An 18,571-nucleotide genomic window follows, 5' to 3' on the forward strand; every position below is an offset into this window, starting at 1 on the left:
CTGAAGATCTGGTTCTACATCAGGCTTTTGGCAAGCATGACTAAAGCTACATTTTTTCTTTCATCATTTCTGCTTTGTTTTTTTGTAATTTCTTTGTTTTTCACATTTTTAACAAATTTGCAAACCACTGGGGGTAGTGAGAGTCACATGACATGTACATTTAATTAATATTTTATTATTAATAATTATTTCTAATTAATCATAATCTTCATTATTACTGCCTGCAGCAAACCGATACTTCATCCAAATGATGACACACATGGGACCATCAAAGCAAAATCCCCATTGCTCTGTTTTTATTCCAATGTCTGATGCAAATGCCTAAGTAGCAATTTTTGAGGCCCATTTATCCATTCCCAACACCCTATCCATGCACATGGCACAGAATGTGAACTTTATTGCTTGATTTGGAAAATATATGGAAAAGTCTACGTTTCAGCTGCCAGAGGCACCACGGGCTGGTCCTTTGCTATTTCCAGGCTGGCTCCATGGGCCAGATTTAAGCACCTCGTGGGCCAGATCCGGCCCTCGGGCCTTGAGTTTGACACCCCTGATCTAGCCAATTCACTAGTATTAAAACCAAGCAAGAAACCAAAATAAAAGGGGTCATCAGCTGAGGCTAAATTTCCAACATATAAAAATTAGTTTTCCCCAGCCCAGAAAGGTTACAATTATGATCGTCTTATAACAAGGATCCCTAGAGAAATCCACTGTGAGTATCACAGGTAAATAAATTGCAGCTTTTATGCAGGCCTCAATTTTGACATCTTGCTGCATGTACTGAACCTGTACCTGTGTTGGCTAAGGCGGCAATTGTGTCATTTAAAAAAAATGACTAAAAATGACGTTTGGCCAAGTGACCCAACTGAAATTCTATGCTGGAAAAGCCCATCTGGCGACAGGAACAGGACTGCTCTTCGCTAAACCTTACAATCACCTGAATGGGGAAATAATGGGAATACTGTAGGCGCTTCCACACAGATTTCCAAGCTCTGTTAAACGAGGGACAACAAATCCACGCGTGGCTTTCCGTTCATATTTTTGGGGTCCGTACACCCCCCCCCCCGCCCAAGCTCGCAGATGTACATACTTGGCAACCACTTCCAGTGGGGTTTCACATTGCAAAACAAAGTACACCCGCCGGAGCAGGGAGCCTGCGTGGGCGCCTCTGGTCCATGCCGGGTTGGGCTTCTTTTGCCTTTCAGGAGTTTCACTCCAGCCCCCGCGCAGAGCCGGAGGTTGAAAGAGCTGCGAAAAACGGGCGGGTCCTCACGACTGCAACCAATCCCCCCCCCTCCCCCGCAGTTTTGTAACCTGAGCTAAGCGGCCCGAGCCCTTCCTTCCTGCAGGGGGCGCGGGAGAGACGAAGCCCCGGAGCCGCCAAGGGCGGGAGGGCGAGAGCGAGCCAGCGCCTCTGCACGGGTCTCCTGGCAAGAGTGCCAAGCACGTGGAGGAGGGGCTGGACGCGCAGGAGAGGCCGGCCTGGGCCGAAGGGCGGAGCTGGGAGGGCGGGCGGCGCGCGGGCTGCCCGCTCGGATGGGAACGCGAAGGGGGAAATCCGTGGTTGGGGACAGAGAGGAAGGAGCTAGTTGGAGCTCCGGCCGGCTGTCCCTTGCTAGAATCCGGATCTGCCGGGTGGTGGGACAGAGCAAAGGCTGGACCGAGGAATAAGAGGATGGAGCCCGTAACCAAGTGGAATCCTAAGCAAGTTGTGGAGTGGACCAAGGGTAAGAAATAGGACTCCGGCTGCTCCTCCGCGCTTGGATCTTTCTCCGGCGCAGCTGTTTGCTTAGGACGCTTCCAAGTCCTCTTCTGCTTCTTTCCAAACTTTCTTCTGCTAACTTCCCATCTTTGTTCCTTCTTTCCCACCGGGTCTCTCGATTTCTCCTGCCGGCCCCCGTTGGCTCCCGGGTTCTACCGAGGAGGACACGTAGATCACGGAAGGATCGTGCCTGCCGTTGTTTGTCGCTCTTAATTTAAGAAGGGCTTTTTGCAAAACCCCGAGTTCCTTGGCTACGAGCAAAACACACGCGCGCACATATTCGCTTATCTCTGGCAGACAAGCTGGCCTCCCGCGCGGGTAAACAAAACAAACCCAGGCTCTCCGCGGCCTTGAGCGCCTTATGGCAGTTTGGGATGAAGGCTTGGGCTCCGGGAGGCCGATCGCGAGAGTTCACTGCTTTCCAGCTTTTGATGTTCACGCAAAGCACACACAAACACACACACACTCCGCCAAGCGTTGGCCAGAGTTAGTGGAGAACACAGAACGCGTGTCCGTTGGACGTTTGGGCGGCCTTGAAGGCTAATAATGGGGCGCAGCGTTCTTTTAAGGGGAAGATCTCAATTTAAAGTGACCCTTCTCCCCCACTTTAATGCTTGAAGCGCGAAGGAGGGTTCAAAAAGGCCAGGAACCACAGGAGATGTGCGTCATTGGAGCCTGATAAATATGCGAGATTCCAGAGCTTCCCTTTTGAACGGATGTCCTGTTGGCAATTGAGGGTGCCCAAAGAAATAAATATTAAGTTATCTTGCATATTTACTGCTAAATGTTGAGGTGGTAGGTTTTGCAGCTACCTACCTCCTAGGTAAAAATGCTAGTCTGAACGCGGCCCAAGTGCTTCTGCCCAAACATGCAGTGCTCCAGAACAGTTCAACTTTAGGCACCACTTGATTCCAAGAGAAAAGTGAGTACTAAGGGTGCATTAGTTGGTTGGCAGTGTTCCCGAATCTTCATAAACACACATTCCCCCCCCTCAATAATGCACCATCTGTCTGTTTAGATCAGACTGATCCAGCTAGATGTGTGGAACCACACCATTTTCATAATTTTGAGATACCTGTCAGAGTGGTCCTCCTGGATTGTAGATAATGGGGCATGTATCAATTTGGGGAAGACTGGCTAGGCAGCACAGCATAGATTAAGGATGAATGCAATCCTGATATTGCAGGAATGCTTCTTAGGACTTCTGCTTTTTTGATAAGCAGTTTTCTTTGATCTGTTCAGCTTCTAGGTTCAGGATATTCATCAACTATTTGGTATTGTCAAAGATTTTCATTAATAATAAACAACCTTAAGTTGTGCTTTAGAGCCTTCCTAGTTTTCCCTCCACTATTTTCTAACTTGATCCCCATGAATATTGTATGTTCAGCACAATGGGATAATTATTTTTTTTCCACAACATTGAAAAATAATAGATTACCATTTCAATGAAAGATACATTTAATGTGGTGATTGCAAATAAGGTCACTGTAGAAGAAACACCTGGGTTAAAAAAAGTACTATAGTTCTGATTATTCGTGTGAAGTCATTGTTTTGAAAACTTTCAAAGGAAAACATGAAAGGATGTGTATGCGGGTCACAAACCATTATCTGTGGCTCTTTATATTTCTGTTACATTATTTTACTCTTTTGGCTCAAGGGCTTTAGTGGAGGTTACCACTAAAACATCATTTATATTTCATTCAGGTTTAATTGAATGTTAACCCTTCCCTTTCCCTTTGCACTTGTACACAACTTATGCCTGGCCTGTTAAAAGAGAATGTGTGATACTTTCAATGATCCTGTTCATCTAAAATGTCTTTCAGATACGTGAAAATATATGTAAATGTGGCTAAGTTCTTTCACTCTGAATCGATAATGATCTGAAAACTTCTAAAAATTGTTTTTGTAAATGGAGTCTTGGAATATTTATCTAGCTCCTGCATGATTATGGCTACAACAAGTGGTAAAAATCACCATAGCTTGCATGAAAATGGATGCTATGGCTCTAAATATGTTTGTGCTTGCCTCATATGTAAAAGGTCCCTTTTAGAGCTTCCTGGTTTTCTGTGTATATCTTTCTTTTTCTGGGGGAAAAAAAACCTCCTTCACAAGAAGAAATTATGGAAGGTTTTTAAAGGAGGGGTGAAGGAATAAAGAGGGAAATAAGAGGCGATTGGATGGAGGAGCTTCCTTTCTATATAAAAGGGAAATGTGGCTGTTTTGTCATGCTGCTTTAAAAAGAGAATTGAATATTTCACAGCTGATCTTGTACCAGGCTAGACAATAATGCAGGCAGCTGCATCCCAACAGAAGAAATCTGATTTTCTAGGAAAGGTATCATCACTTTGGATGAGTTATAGTTCAGCTAAGGAATAAGATCTCAATATGCCTAAGGTTTGCTGGTCTGCATTGTCACAAGTCTCTTAGCCACTTTGATTCTTTATGGAAAATTCATGTCATAAGGACAGGTTAACATTTGCACTATATGACCATGACATAGTACACTTTAATTGTGTGGTATGGTCCATTTTGGCCTAGTGCAGTGTTTCACAACCTTGGCAACCTTGAAGATAATTCGAGCCCTAGAATTCCCCAGCTAGTATGATGGCAGGGGAATTCTGGGAATTGCAACCCACACAACGTCAAACTGGCAAGGTTGAGAAACACTGGTCCAGTGGATTGCATGAACCAATCTGCTGTGGATTATAAATAATGACTTAGCATGATATGTGAAATCAGTCTGTGGCTGGGTTAATGCAACAGTCTAAGCCAAAGTTGTTTGCATCTTAGCATACTATATAAATCAATATTTATGTTTCAGATTGTTACATATACAGGCAGTCCTTGACTTATAGCCCAACATTTCTGTTCTTAAGTGAGACATTTGTTAAGTGAGCTTTGCCCCATTTTCTGATTTTGCTCGCCACAGTTGTTAAGTGAATCACTGCAGTTCTTAAGTGAAAAGGCTGCAAAGGGTGATTACATGACTTTGTGACACAGTAACGGTCCTAAGTATGAACCAGTTGCCAAGCATCTGGATTTTGATCACATGATCATGTGGTTGCTACAAAGGTCATATGTGAAAAATGGTTATGTCACTTTTCAGCACTGTTGTAACTTTGAATGGTCACTAAATGAACTGTTGTAACTTGAGGACTACTTGTACGTAGTTAATTGTAGTTTACTTAGTGAATTGTAATTTATCTGGCCAAGCATCTTGTATGCATTCAGCTGTTTTATATGTACAGTTGTTAATATTCCAAAGTGAGAAATCTGGTGGTGTTTTTTCAAACAGCATTAAACTCATTACAATGCTGTTTCCTTATTTAAAAATTCTAGGTGCTTTCTCAGTAGCTGGGTTCTGTATCATATTAAGTCATGATGGGTTTTAATCATAGTTTATTGAATGGACAATAGTAATATTTCAGTTGTAATTTTAACAATGATTTGCCGATAACGGCTGGGTTCACCCTATTGTAACAATACTTCAGCCACAGAAATGGCATCAGTGTTTCTGGTTGGGAAAGTTTCCACCCTCTTAGAAAACATACAGTCATCAAAGCAGACTCAGAGCCTTTTCAGGGTGGGAGTTCATTTGTAATTCCGAAAATAGTCCAGCTGGATAACTCAGGGCATGGAAGGGAGGCTTCGGTCTTCTCTCTGTATTGTTAGTTAAATAAACTGCACAAGTAGTTTGTTTAGCTACAAGGTCACAGCAGCTTTGACTTGATTTATCCCTTATACAAACCAAAATGAATGAAAGCCATCAAATTATATTATTAGCAGGTTGTGAACCCAGACATTGAGTGGAAGAATTATTTTATAGTTGTAGCTATCTTTATATTTTCAGTATCTGACCAACATTGTGTGCTCGTGGTCTCACGGTGTCAGTTTAAAAAAAAATTATCCAAATTGTTTCGTGGAATAACAATGCAGTCTATGCAGCATTCAGAATGTTCAAATTTGAAGTTATAGATACCCATAAATCATTGTTGTTTAGTGATTAAAATATAATATTGATTTTTTTTAAAGACCACATTCTGACTTCTGCAAGCCAGAAAACATATAGTATGCATGTTGGAAGCATGAAATATGCAAATGTTACTGGTCCAATTAGATCAGTGATAGTCAACCTGGTCCCTACCGCCCACTAGTGGGCATTCCAGCTTTCATGGTGGGCGGTAGGGGTTTGCTGTAACTCTGCTTTATAAATTTTATGAAGTAAAGTTACTTCCCTACTTTATAAATCACCATCACTGTGGAACCGGTGGACGGCTAGAAAGTTTTACTACTAACAGAGATACAAAAGTGGGCAATAGGTATAAAAAGGTTGACTAGCCCTGAGTTAGATAGTGATCTATTTATACAGGAGCTGCATTCAATGGCTTATTTAAGTGTCACCTTAACAAGATAAGATATCTGTTCTGGTTACAAAATAATTCAATAACACAAAAAGGCTTGGGCACTTCAGTTTGAGTTTCACTGAAGTCATGAGACTTAGTAAGTCACCTCTAGCTACTTTTTTTAAAATAGTCTTGTTGCTCCTATGCTATCCTTTCTGTAAAATGGCAATATTTATTGAATTATTAAACAAATATTGAAGGGACACGGTGGCTAGGACGCTGAGCTTGTCGATCAGAAAGTTTGGCAGTTTGGTTGTTCAAATCCCTAGCGCCGCGTTAACGGAGTGTGCTCACGATACTTGTCCCAGCTTCTGCCAACCTAGCAGTTCGAAATCATGTAAAAATGCAAGTAGAAAAACAGGAACCACCTTTGGTGGGAAGGTAACACTGTTCCGTGCACCTTACTTATGCCAGCCACATGATCACGGAGACGTCTTCAGACAGGGCTGGCTCTTCGGCTTTGAAATGGAGATGAGCATCACCCTCTAGAGTCGGGAACAACTAGCACATATGTGTGAGGGGAACCTTTACATTTACTTTATCTTTCATATATTCCATTAGGCCATGATCAAATGTCCTATGGCTACTCCAAAGTAGATCTCCATTATTCTAAATTGGGTACAATTATAGGAGATGTACAATTTGACGGACCTTAGGTTTCCTTTCTTCTGAGCAATTCTGAAAACTGATTTCTTCACTCTCATGCTTCTGGGATATGGACCACAAGTCTTCGTCACCACTAGCCAGCCTGGAGAGGAATTCATTATTGGCAGGGGAAAAAAAGTCATAATTTGCATACATAAGATGTACAATTTAAAAGAAAAAGGATTTGGAAGAGAAATGGAATATGAGAGTTAGGAGGAAAATTTGAGAACTACAGTTTGTACTCCCCTCTTCATAAGCTAAGAAAGCAAAAGAAACTTAATCCTTACTTAAGACTCATACCTTGAGATCCAAAACTGTATCTTTGATTAGGAGTTGCAATCATAAAACCCAAGGAACTCCAATCAGAATAAAACAGGGCAACCTGTCTAGGTCTGAAAATGCTGTAGCCTCAGACATAAACTTCACTTTCCTTATCTGTAAGCAGGCTTTCACTTGCACCATAATGTAAATATGAATCCTCTTGTAGATCTCCACTATAGATGGCAATGACTCCACACAGGTTCTTTTATTGTCTTCAGTCCTAGCTACTTGATCCAAAGTTTGTTATTTCTCCTAATAAAGATAGCCATTTTAGTGTAGTAGTTAAGGTGGTGGCCTAGAAACTGGGAGACTGTGAGTTTTAGTCCCACCTGAGACATCAAAACTGGCTGGGTAACCATGGCCCAGTCATTCTCTTTCAGCCCAACCTACCTCATAGAGTTATTGTGGGAGAAAAGAGGAGGAATAGGAACATTGTGTATGTTTGTTGCTTTGCATTATTTAGTAATAGAAGCTGAAACAAAACCCAATACATAAAATGAGATGGGTAATATATCCTTAACATTGTTGCTGGACTGAGTCCCCTTCGGGGGAAAAGGGCGGCATACAAATGTAATAAATCAATCAACTATCTCTCTGATATTGGTCATACTGGGTAAGGTTAATGAAAATTACGGCCCAACAAAAATTTGCTGGATCAATAAATTTTGGTCACCATACTTCAGAAAAAATATGTTGAGATTTTGGAAAGAGTGCAAAGAAGAGCAACTAAGATTAAGGGCCTGGAGACAAAAAAATGAAGAACAATTGCAGAATTGGGTATAGCCAGTCTAGAGAAAAAGACTAGGGGTGACATGATAGCAGTATTCTAGTATTTGAGGGGCTGCCACAAAGAAGAGGGGATCAATTTATTTTCCAAACCACTAGAAGGCGTGGCAAGAAAAAATAGATGGAAATTAATCAAGAAGAGAAAAGCATTCTGGAATTATAGAGAAACAACAGTGAAGACAACCAGTGGAACAGCTTGCCTCCAGAAGTTATAGGTGTTTCGGCACTATAGGTTTTAAAGAAAAGACTGTATGGCCATCTATCTGAAATGGTATATAGAATCTCTTACTTGAGCAGAGACGACCTCCAAGATCCCTTCCAGCTCTATTCTGATTGAATCTCTGTCCTAGAAGGCAAAAAAAATCTTTATATTTGTTGTAATATGTACTTTGACTTGTTTTCTTCTGCTGTTTATTTAAGCTGAGGACATTTGATCATGGCCTAATCAAGGCCGGGACTAATTACACTGCATGATTTTAATTTATTGCTTTTGGATTTCGTAACAGTCATTTAAAATTAAGTCAAAGACTGGTTAATTACATGGTGTTAAGTTACATTTTAAATTGTTTTAAGTTAAGGAAAACTGGCTATTACCTCAGCTTTGATTTCTATTTCTATTTCTTACATTTTCATTTGGCCAAAGTGAATGCTATTCATGAATGTTACTGGGTTGTTTTTTTAATGAGAAGTAGCATTCTTGGTAATACAAAGTACAAAACAATATTTTGAAGTGGCATTTAAAGTAAAGAAGAAAACACTTTGCAGGTTGGAGGGAAGCAGTTGGCTCACACCTTAACCATTAGGTGGTTTGTTTGGTTTTGGATTTTGGTGATGTGCAAAATGACCCATTAGTACTTAATCCAAAGGACAGACACATTGAGCCCCTTCCTTGTTCAACAAATAAAGGTTTATTCATCCAATGTTAGAAATTCTGTGTTAAAAATCCCAAATTAGTATTATGGTCAGGTGCAAAAGAGCAGGGCCACACATGAAGTTACAGTTAAATTGATTTGTTACTTAATGTCTATGCACAGGAATCTACTCAACTAACTGTTAATGTACTTAACTAATGGTTAGCTCTATTTTGGTGGCTAGATAAGTGTCAACAGCATTCAAGAGGTATTGTACTTCCGTTGTGATTACCTAGAGATTCTAGGCTGGTTCCTCTTTTCATTCCCGCCCTAGATTCTGCTACTCTTTCTCCTACAGCATTCTAGATAATGGAAGAGTATCCTGTTGTAGAATGTATCACAGTCATTCCTACTAAACTTCGCTTGCTGGGCTAGTGCCCATCAGGTTTTTCTGTGAAAGCTTTTCCTAAATTGTAAAGGTTTATTGGCTCAGGTTCCTGGCATAGCATCTGGGAATGAAAAAAGTGTTTATCACTACCGTGTTTCCCTGAAAATAAGACAAGGTCTTATTTTCTTTTGACTCTGAAATAAGCACTTGGCCTTATTTTTGGGGAGGTCTTATTATTTTTGAGGTGCAGAAGGCAGCGAGCATGGTCACCTCATGGCTGCCTCTATGTGGCAATATTTTCGGGGAGGGCTTATTTTAGTGCGCTCAGAAGCCCAATTGGGCTTATTATCCAGGGAGAGCTTATTTTCAGGAAAACAGGGTATGTCCCTTTCTGCCTGCCAAGTGTACTATCCTACCCAAATGTATCTTTTAAAGGTCTTTTTAGAGCTTTGCATGCATTGAAAATGATTCACAAGGACTTTAATCCTCATCTGAGTACAGCAACTCTTTGCAACTTTTTTTCCAGACACTCCCAGAAAAAAAGAGATTGCCTTAATGAATATATACTGTGCTTCTGTGAAGTCACAAGCACTCCTTGCAGATTATTTTTGAAGTGCCACTCCCCCCCCCCCCATTTAAAAAAAATAAATGGTGCTTCAGATCCAGCATGAGTATACTTATTATATGTGCCAGCAACTGGATTTTTCCCCCTGAGCTCTTGATAGCCAGGAATATAGATACATTTGAATTGAGGGATAAAGCATGTTCTTAACTCAAATTCATTTTTTTCTGTGGACTGGAAACCCCAGAACCACATCCATCCCAGTTCTGAAGCATTTTTCCTGCTTTGGATTTCAGAAGCTCACACTCCTAGAAAATAGCATCTTTTAGAGCAGAACAGCAACCTGAAACAAAAACTTGAATTTCCAACGGTGCAGAACCAGTTACCAGTGTATATTCCCATAGACTGATAACAGGTACCATTTGTAGAAAATAAAATGGCAGGTGGCAACAAAGACTTTGTCTTCTGCCTTATAATTGGTCAGACTTGCCCTGGCAAGAGTGCTTATGACATGCTGCTAAAATCCAAATGTGCTCCTCTCCCATGTTTTTATCAGTCATCCCTGATTTAGTCCCCTCTGGAGAAATCTGGATTGTGTCTTCAACCTTGATAAGACATTCCCTCCTGTTCTTGATGACCATTATAATTTATGTTGTTGGTTTTTTTGGTTGTATGATTAAATTTAAGGTAAAGGTTCCCCTTGCACATATGTGCTAGTTGTTTCCGACTCTAGGGGGTGGTGCTCATCTCCGTTTCAAAGCCGAAGAGCCAGCGCTGTCTGAAGATGTCTCTGTGATCATGTGGCCGGCATGACTAAACACCGAAGGCGCACGGAACGCTGTTACTTCCCACCAAAGGTGGTCCTTATTTTTCTACTTACATTTTTACATGCTTTCAAATTGCTAGTTTGGTAGAAGCTGGGACAAGTAAGGAGAGCTCACTCTCTTACATAGTGCTAGGGATTTGAACCGCCAAACTGCAGACCTTTCTGATTGACAAGGTCAGTGTCTTAGCCACTGAGCCACCCTTTACTAATTTTTTTTAATAGGTTCTTAAATTTCTGCAAAAGATCAAACATAAAACACAAATAAAGGAATTAAGGAACGGCAAAAAGCAGGAAGGGGATGGTGCAAAGAAATAAGGGGGAAAAAATGTCATCATGCTTTCTTCCATTGGGAGAACCTAAGTGTTTTCATCACTGTCCATAAGACATCGGCTTGGGCAAAGTTGTTCAAAGAATTGTAGGATTCCAAAACATAAAGTCCAGATTAAATTGTGATTAGAAAATGAAATGCCCTTTTAGGCTCATCATCTGTACACCCAGAAACATAATGATGTATTATTAAAAAGTCCCTGTGTTGTCTTTCAGAAATGATAAAGAGAAACCTTATCCATCTGTACAGCTCATGATCTCAGAAGATCACGTTCCTTGTGAGACCATGATACACCAGGAGTAATCCCTCAGAGAAGCTCAGTTCACACCCTAAGGATGCTCTTGAGAATTCTGGGATGGAGAGAGCGCTCCACTAGAGTTGTACAGTACAAGATGAAAATACTTTAGGAATGTATCAGCTAAAGGAAATGTTGGGAGTGACTACATTCATTTTTGTGTTGTGGAACAACTAAATGAGAACTGCTAAAGCCCATCCGCTTTTAAGTTTTTTAAAAAAAGATGTGCCAAAACACGCTATCCTTTGAAACCTGTTTGTTTCAAAAGCATTCAAACAAGCATTGCCTCTAGTTGAATCACTAACTTGGAAAAAAAAAATCTATTGTTTGCTTTCTAAGCAAATGTAACAAGGGTTGGAAATTTTAATTTTTGAGAAAGTTTATATTGGCCTGTTTTTCTAAGACACACAAACAGACATTCTACAAAAATGTCTATTTCTGTTTCTTAAAAATAAGACTTAATGGCTTCAGATTGTAATCTGCTATAACATTCCTTTCATGATGCATATGGAAAATTATATTTCATTACAACCATTTTACAAATGAGCACATCCAGATGAATTGGGACTCCAACTCCCAGAATTCCCAGCGGAACTTCTGAGTGTTGGGATCTAGCACATCTGGAGGACACCAGTTTGGGAAAGACTAATTAACAGTAATTACTTTGAATAAATTTTTGCATTCACAGTTGCTAATCTGAAGCATATGTTTTTAAAGGGTGGCCATATTTGTCTGCCAATCCTTTTCCCTGATTGATTCCATATGGGCGGGTTGAGATTTCTTCTGGATAAAGAGATTAATCTGTATGTTTTTGTCACATTAACATCATTCACAACCAAAGATGGTAAAAGTTAGGTATTAATGAGACTTGAGTGCTTGCCAAAGGACGTTTTACATGTGAACTAAGATGGGAAGAGTATTTGATGGCGCTACAACACTTACATCTTGGTGTGTCATCAGTTGTTGGTAGACTTAAATATCCATATAAAGCTGAGGGATAGAGAAGGGTTTTTTAAAACTTTTACTTAATAGCAATAGCACTTAGACTTTTATGCTGCTTAACAGTGCTTTAAAGCCTCTCTAAACAGTTTACAGAGTCAGCATATTGCTCCTAACAATCTCATTTTACCTATCTCAGAAGGATGGAAGTCTGAGTGAACCTTGAGCTGGTCAGAATCGAACTGCTGCTGGCAGTCGGCAGTCAGCAAAATTTGCCTGCAATAATGCATTTTAACCACAGTGCTACTCAAAATGAACTGTTTAATGGGGAATAGAATAGAATAGAATAATAGAGTTGGAAGGGTCCTTGGAGGTCTCCTAGTCCACCCCACTGCTTAGGTAGGATGCCCTATGCCTGGGATGGCCACAGGTGGCATGCGGAACCATTTGTCAGGGCACATGAGGCCCTGAGTTCAGCCATTTTAAAGCCATTTTTCCCCCTCCCCAGGCTCCAGAGGCTTTATAAGAGCCTGCGGAGAGCGAAAACAGCGCCCCCCCCCCCCGAGGCCTTCCAGAGGCTTCAGGAGCTTCCCTGAAGCCTCCGGAGTGCAAAACCCCAGCCCTACAGGCAAACCAGAAGGCCATCGGGGGAGGCTATTTTTGCCCTCCCAGGCTCCTATAAAGCCTCTGGAGCTTGGGGAGGGCAAAAAAGTATGCAAAAAATGTGGAGCCGCGCTTGTCATGCGTGCATGCACACGGGGGGTTGTTGCACATTGCATTATAGGTGCGGCACACCCGCACACGACCCCCCTGTGCTTCCCCCGCTTATGGCACACAAGCCAAAAAAGGTTCACCATCGCTGCCCTATGCCATTCAGACAAATGGTTATCCAATCTCTTCTTAAAAACTTGTTGAAGCATTTACAACTTCTGAGTCAACCTTGAACTGGTGAGATTTGAACTGCCCAACTGCAGCTAGCAGTCAGCTGAAGTAGCTTGCAGTGCTGCACACTAACCACTGTGCCACCTTGGCTCTAAATCTAACTCCTTGCCTTAAATTTCTATACCTTTATTCTGATATTGGTTGTTTTTAGAGATTGCCTTAGAACAGTGTTTCCCAACCTTTCCGGGTTGTTGGCCCGACATGAGGGGGGGTAGAAGACGGGATGTTTTAGTGCGAGGGGCAGTGGTGCGCACGCACCTTGGCCTGTCATTCGCACAGCCTAGTTGCAAATAGGCCAAGGCTTGATAGTGGGTCGTGGTTCACAGTTTTTTAAACTTTTTTTTTCTCTGAGGACCACTTTACAGTTTACCAAATTACTGTGGCTTCCAAAAGAGTTTTTGTTTTTGGATGGATGGATGGATAGATAGATAGCACTAGTGGCGGGATTCAATTTTTTTTACTACCAGTTCTGTGGACGTGGCTTGGTGGACAAGGTGTGACTTGGTAGGCGTGGTAGGGGAAGGATACTGTAAAATCTCCATTTCCATCCAACTCCAGGAGAAGATTACTGCAAAATTCCTATTTCCTCCCGATCAGCCATATTGATCAGTGGGAATTGAATATTTAAATAAAGGAAGCAAATAAAATCAGAAGAAATTACAGACTATGTAAACAGGACAACAGGGCTCAGACCAGTGGTGGGATTCAAATTTTTTTACTACTGGTTCTGGATGTGACTCGGTGAGCATGGCATGGTGAGCATGGCACGGGAAGGTTACTACAGAATCTCCATTCTCTCCCAATCAGCTGGGACTCGGTAGGCAGAGAATAGATAGGACGGGGCCACTCAGAGGTGGTATTTACAGGTTCTCCGAACTACTCAAAATTTCCACTACTGTTTCTCCAGAACTGGTCAGAACCTGCTGAATACCAGCTCTGGATGGCACCATATTAAAATCAAAATTGATGCATTCCCTACTGTTACAGCTTTTCACAATTGTTTGATGGGATTTTAATATTATGCTATTATTTTTCATCACAGGCTAGCAAATAATTTTGACCTTGTGTTTCCATGAGAGTGTCTTGGGAGAATCCTAGAAATCATAGGGCCACACTTAACAAATACTGCCCCAGGCCATATTATAACTTGTTTAGGTTTTAACTCTCATGTGGTTGGTAAACAATAGTTTATGTCCAACTTTGACAAAACATTAAACTAAAAAATGGGAAGCAGGTCATACATTTGTATGGGTTGTACATTGTATCACATGCATGAAGCATGATTAGGAGTTGTTTAAAGAATGATTGGTAAACAGTGAAGTCTGAAAAAAAGAATGCAGAAAGCATTGTGATAAACTGTAGTTAGTTATGAAACGTGGTTGTGATATATTCTTGCATTAATGAAGATTGACATCCCCAACATATTGCCTAGTGCAATAGGATATTACTGGCAAATAATAATATATACATCTTGGGAAATAGGCATAAGGGCAATCCCCTGATGTTACAAAAGGTATAATTAGGTCCTACAAAAGTCTTAACTAAATAAATTAGTTGTGAAACTGCATCTGGGCCAGCTGTGTGGTTTGGTTCCTATGTTTGTAACTGAGCTCACACGGGGTGCTAAGCCATCATTTCTTTAACCACAGTTTAAACAACAATTGGCTGGATCGCAATCAAAGAAACTTCAATATGGAAGTTAATTGGAAATGTGGATTCAGCCTGTATCTCTGAAACAACTTGTTGGTACTTACGTGCATTAAATATCTGCAGAAACAACCGTTATTGCTGCCTTGCTTTGGAATGAGTTCTGCTAATGAAAAAAAAAGCTATAGATGTTAGTGCAGTCGGAAGTATCTATAGCAGCGTTGGCAAACCTTTTTCGGCTTGCGTGCCATGGAGGGGGGAGTGCAGGGGGGTCATGCCTGTGCGTGCCGCACCCATAATGAAATGTGTGACCCCCTAGTGCACATGCGCGCATGAGAGGCGGTCCCCATCCATTTTTTCATGCTTTTTTGCCCTCCCCAGGCTTCAGAGGCTTTATAGGAGCCTGGGGAGCGTGAAAAAAGTCCCCCCACCCCCCCGGAGGGCCTCTGGAGGCTTCAGGGTCCTTCAGGAAGCTTCCCTGAAGCCTCCAAAGGGCAAAAAATGACCCTCCGAGCAAACCGGAAGTCCCTCCGAGCAAACTGGAAGTCACTTCCGGGTTGTTCGTAGGGTGGTTTTTGTTCCTCAGGTTCCTGAAGCCTCCGGATGGCCTAAACCAAACCTCTAAGCAAACCGGAAGTGACTGGAAGTCCATTCCCGAACTTCCGGTTTGCCCATAGGGCCGTTTTTTTGCGCTCCAGAGGCTTCGGGTAAGTTTCTGAAGCCTCCGGAGTGCCTCTGGGGGGGGGAGGCTCGTTTCGCCATCCCCAGGCTCCTATAAAGCCTCTACAGCCTGGGGAGGGCGAAAAATGGCTTAAAAAAAGGCTGAACTCATCTGGCCAGCGTGCGCATGTGCGCTGGCTAGCTGACATGGCAATGTCTCGTGTGCCCTGACAAATGGCTCTGCGTGCCGTAGGTTCACCATCCCTTATCTATAGGATGCTTTATTCAAAACAACTCTTTCATATATGGATGTGATATTATGACACGTGAATGGAGCTTGCAGTGTGATTCTACAATAGTGCTTTTATTATTTCCTTCCCCAATCCCTTTTCTTCCCACCTCTGGTCTTTTGACTTTTGAGAGATAATATTGGTTAAGATACAAGCCAAATTTAGATGATAATCAGTCTGACATCAGTAGGCTGTCCATACTCATTAACTGTTAGCCTGTGAACAAGAATATATTTCACTGCTGCCTCTTTTTTTTCTATTTGATGTGGTTATCTTGAAGAATTGTAGAGTAAATACTTAGAGCAAACTTTAGCACAAATGAAACTGTGACTGGATTTAGCACATGGGCTGGCAGTTCATTATGCCTACTTTTGAATTTCCTATTTTATTGCCAGAAATGTGTTCACAATATAATTGAGCTAACTGAGGTAGTGGAAGTAGTGGATCCTAAAAAGTAACAAATAAAATAGTAATAATGCGCAGTAAAAATCTGTTAGATACTATGAAGTGGGAAGAACTAAAGATAAAATACGTTCTTTTCTTTAAAATACTTTTTCAATTAAATATGAATTTAATATATGCAAACAACTCTACACATTAGTTATCTGTTTTCTCAGACACATTCAAGTAAAGGCTTTTTTTCCTTTTCAGCAAAAATGGCCAGATGGGCAATATTTGAATCAAGCATTTTAGATATTTAAAAAGATAGTATGCATGTATTTCTTAGTGAAAAAATGGTTCTTTTCTAGTTTTCTTTAACCCCCACCAACCAAAAAACTGCTGATGGACAGGAGGCTATCTACTACTGTTCTCCAAAGGCCTAAACTGACCAATGAAAGTCAAATTGAAACCAACCAGAATAGAATTGGGTGTTCTTTTACTATTGCATTTATTTTTTAATTTTATTTTATTATTGTATTTTACTATTACATTTATTTTCTATTACATTTATTTTGTTCAGTCACTATCCATTTTCCATTCTTGAAATAAAGTAACTACTTTTTAATGCAAGGGAAGAATAATTTGTATCTTAACCATTAAGACTTGCGTCACAAAACACATTTCAGGATGGGAAAAATTATAGCTTGCTTTCTTTGTTAAGGAGTTCCTTCAGATACTTAGATTTCATTCTATAAAAGATTGTTACATTTCAGTAATTATTTCTGTGGCAGGAAAAAAATTGAACGAATGAATGGAAAATACAGATTATCAGATATTGTAAAACCTTGTTTTAACCAACCAAAGGTGAGGGAAGGTATCTATTACATTTGAATGTTGTGATATCGAAATGTATATAATTTATTTGCATAATTATACCATCAACATTTATGTTATTTGAAACACTTTATAGCATCTGAGCATGCAAACAGTGTAAAATTTTAATTATGTCATCCATAGTTTCCTAGTTTGGATGAAATGCTAGTTAATTAGAGGCTGGCTGGCTTGTTGTGTGTCCTTCAAAAAAGGAAATAAATGAGTATATCCATTAACTTGTGCATTGCGGTGGTAGATATTTTATTCTTGTAGACTTTGTAGACATGTCTCCAAGCAAATCAACGTTAGTTTTCATATTGCTTTAAGTTCTCTAAAATGTGGATGGTTTGATTTCTTACCATCCAGTTCTTTTTGGTTATCAAGTAGAAGGCCCATAAGAAAAATGGTGGGAGCAACATCCTCAAGCATTGGAGAACGTTTCTTCTTTATATGTTTCTCTATTACTAATAAAGAATAAGAGAAGTAATATGTTTGTAGTGGAATGTATCTCCATTAATGGCTTATGCGTGCTTTTAAGATGCAAACCTTTAATTACAGTAGATAAGACACAGTGTAATGGTAATATTCAGATAATACATTTAGTGGAGTCCATTAAAAGTAATAGGTATAGCATGGTAAAATTGGTTGGTTTTGAGTAGCTTTCTTTTGTGATCTCTCTTGTTTAAATTAATGCATTTGGAAGACATTTGTGTGTTTAATCATACTTGGCCAAATAAAGGAATAGAGTAGAGTAGAGTAGAGTAGAGTAGAGTAGAGTAGAGTGAGTTGGAAGGGAGTTGGAACCCTAACCCTTGGAGGTCTTTTAATCCAACCCACTGCTCAAGCAGGAAATCCTATACCATTTTAGACAAATTGTTCAGACAAAAGGATTAAGATTATGATTCAGTGTATTGTGAAAAATCCAGAAAAATAGCTGTGTTAAGAATGTTGCATTGGTATAGGCAATGTATATCTGCATACTACAACCCAGCAGATTCCAGATGTATTAGGTCTGCTATTCTCAGAATTCCCAGCAACTGTATCTTTGCTGGCTGAGAAACCTTTGACTTAATCCCCAACACATATGAAAGAAAGTATAGATATCTGTCAAACTATTGTAGTGTATTGATACTGTGCCTCAGTATAGCTTCATGGGCAATAGCCATCCTTCACTAGGGTACCCCAGGGAAATTAAGCAAAGTTCTTGGAACAATACCTCATTTGCTTGGGACATGTTTGTACCCTGAGAGAATACTAACTGCTTGGCTCCATTATTCTGGTTTACTATTCTGGCTCCAGTTTTGCAAATATAGGGTTGTCATGCATAGTGTTGAAATTAAACATATGTTGAAATTATAGATTGCTGCCAGCTTGTTATCTATATTTTCCTTGGATCTTTATTATAAAGTTTCAGATTCATTAATGAAGGACTGAAGTACCTGTCTTTCAACCATTTTAATTCTCTTTGGTAAAGGAGAAATGGGATTTATTTTTTCCCCTCTGAAAGATAAGAAAAAATTGTTGGGTAAAGTGGAAGGCTCTTGGCTTAGTTATATAAAGTGGGCATAATGTATGTGAATGTTGTTTATTAAATAATCCTTTCATTTCTGGCTTACCACAAGTTCAACTAAATTTTAAGGAACACATATGAGGGAATTCCATATGTAGGTCT

The 18,571-nt window shown here is 40.4% G+C and overlaps 1 protein-coding gene across 1 annotated transcript in view; it reads left to right on the forward strand.

The window, feature by feature from the left end:
* The first annotated feature begins 1,526 nt into the window (after positions 1 to 1,526).
* CNKSR3 (CNKSR family member 3) overlaps positions 1,527 to 18,571 on the forward strand; it is an 85,195-nt gene continuing 68,150 nt past the window's right edge. Inside the window, exon 1 of the mRNA XM_014060736.2 lies at positions 1,527 to 1,727. Coding sequence (XP_013916211.2) covers positions 1,676 to 1,727 — 52 coding nt within the window. The 5' untranslated portion in view covers positions 1,527 to 1,675. The remainder of the gene's footprint in view (positions 1,728 to 18,571) is intronic.

This window comes from Thamnophis sirtalis, unplaced genomic scaffold, assembly GCF_051295495.1.
Source record: "Thamnophis sirtalis isolate CommonGarterSnake01/CBP01778 unplaced genomic scaffold, rThaSir2_p1.2 scaffold_6, whole genome shotgun sequence".
Classification (NCBI taxonomy): domain Eukaryota; kingdom Metazoa; phylum Chordata; class Lepidosauria; order Squamata; family Natricidae; genus Thamnophis; species Thamnophis sirtalis.